We start from the raw sequence: 2066 nt of genomic DNA on the forward strand, positions 1-2066 counted from the left end.
TTTATGAGTTGATAAAAGTGTGGTTTGAAGACCCTGGGCAGCATCTGTATGAGAATCGGAGCCCAAATCCCATCATTTATCAATGCCAATCTTTGGTCTTAGCACCTGCATAAGACAAGTTTATATTAGAACTATGATTGCAGCTTTGCAGGAAGCACTTACCGGGTTCACCACGGCCTGTTGCCGCCAGTATACCATCTCAGTAAAAGGTCTGCTAGTGGCCTGGAGTTCTGTGAAAGAACCTTTGCGGGCCCCAAGCCCATTCCTCCCTTGTGCAATAATCATCTGGCTTCACAGAAGGCACCTTTTTTGGCTTGGACATCCGCTCCATTCATGGAACAGAATGATGCTGATTGAGTCCTGCGGAGAGGACTCTTATCAACACTTTTCACAAAACTGTGTCACCGGGAATGTCTGCTGAAGAGTCTGTGACAGTGATATGCTGTTGATGCGGAAAGAAATCTGGCCTTTGAGAGCAGATTCCATGTTGTGTTGATAAAGTTGTAGGTTAATTAGAAACTAGTCCACTCTCATCTCTGTAGATATTCGTGTATCGACTGAATCCGAAGCTCTCTTTCTTCAGGATCCTTATTAGTAATGTTGTGTGGTAGTGTAAGAATGCTCATGTTATTAGGAGTAACCACTCTCCTCTCCTGCTTCCTGGTTTCAATTTATTATCACATATGGGGATGATCGGTCAATGCATAGGCATTACCTGGCCCTCTTATTGAAGATGATATTGGTATTGAATCCTTGCCATGCATTCACTAGACAGGCAGATGGATTAGCCATGTAAATGGATCCAACGAGCCGGATGGGGGCTCATTGAGTTAAGTCTTCTAGATGGGAAGGCTACTCACCGGCCTGTGAGATACTCTCAAGGTAGCGGTGACATGAGAATCACCCAAGATACAATCTCTTTTTGCTTGTGATCATGTTGAAATTCTCCATAGTGCCGCTGGTGGTTTCAGCATCTGCGTGGAGGAGCATCTGAGTTGATGTATCAGACGGATCGGGAGTTTTGTCGACGACATTCTCACCGACGGGAGGGACAACGACCGGCATGGTGGACTTCGACGGAGCGAAGACGGGCGGCTGGAAGGGAACTAACGTGGCGAGTTCGGCCAAATGCATGAGGCGCATGCCCCCTTCCCGATCTCGAGTCCCGAAGGACTGATGGCGGTGACGCACTATAAGAACGGGCCGTTTCCCCTAGCGCAAAACGAGCAGGGTTCGGCCTCGACGGAGCCACGAGTATAGACGACTACTGCATTCGTTTGGGAGCCGCGCAATATTGGCTTCGAGTCGACGAGAATTCCTTCCGGCGAATTCCCCCGCCACTCGACCGGACGGGACAAAGGCAATGGCCCCAGCGTCTTGCGTCGAAGCGGCGACAAAGAACCGACGGAAAATGAGGGCACCGAAGTCGAGGGTTTCGTAAACGGCAATATCGAGCCCCGGAATATATATATCTTTGAAATAGCTTCTCAAAAGTACAAGGCCCAAAGGAAGGAGAATGGAAGCCCGTTAATGCCTTGAGAGACCGTTATAGAACGCAGAAGCCAAGGGAGATAGTACTATTCGGCGGAAACTCAAAATCCGACTGTATCAAGACTCATGCTTCATTTTTCTCAGTATCGGAAAGCTTGAACTGGAGTCTAGCGCGTTGTCAGGTCGGTCTGAGGAAGGATCTCTGAGGTTGGACGACCGCTAGAAGCAAGCTGGCGCATCGCGGCGACCTCGTCGCGGAGAGCTGGCGGTACCGCCACGCATGCCTTCCCATGCGCTCTGCATCGGGAACATTTGCCGATGGCGTGGAAAGGTCCAGTCAAAAATCAAAAAGAGAACCAATCTGAGGCTCGAGAAGGGTGTTTCTCGTAAATGGTATTGTCATCGAACATAGGGCCGATAAATGTTTTCGGATTGCTGCTCACTTTAGTATTAATATTTGTAGTGCTATTTCAAGCCTTGAGTATTTGGAGGCAGTTAATTCAGTCAGTACAAGTTAATAGGTTAAAATTAAGAGTATATAGAGGTTCGAAGAACTGAGAGCCGGATCGTTGGCA

General features: G+C 48.4%; 1 protein-coding gene across 1 annotated transcript in view; it reads right to left on the minus strand.

Moving 5' to 3' along the window:
• Positions 1-900: 900 nt before the first annotated feature.
• The window catches only part of UREG_06142 (uncharacterized protein), a gene marked incomplete at both ends in the record, with an annotated part of 2318 nt that continues 1152 nt past the window's right edge, over positions 901-2066 (minus strand). Inside the window, 2 exons of the mRNA XM_002583129.1 lie at positions 901-1190; positions 1269-1483. Coding sequence (XP_002583175.1) covers positions 901-1190; positions 1269-1483 — 505 coding nt within the window. The remainder of the gene's footprint in view (positions 1191-1268; positions 1484-2066) is intronic.

This window comes from Uncinocarpus reesii, genomic scaffold, assembly GCF_000003515.1.
Source record: "Uncinocarpus reesii 1704 scaffold_4 genomic scaffold, whole genome shotgun sequence".
In the NCBI taxonomy this organism is placed as follows: Eukaryota; Fungi; Ascomycota; class Eurotiomycetes; order Onygenales; family Onygenaceae; genus Uncinocarpus; species Uncinocarpus reesii.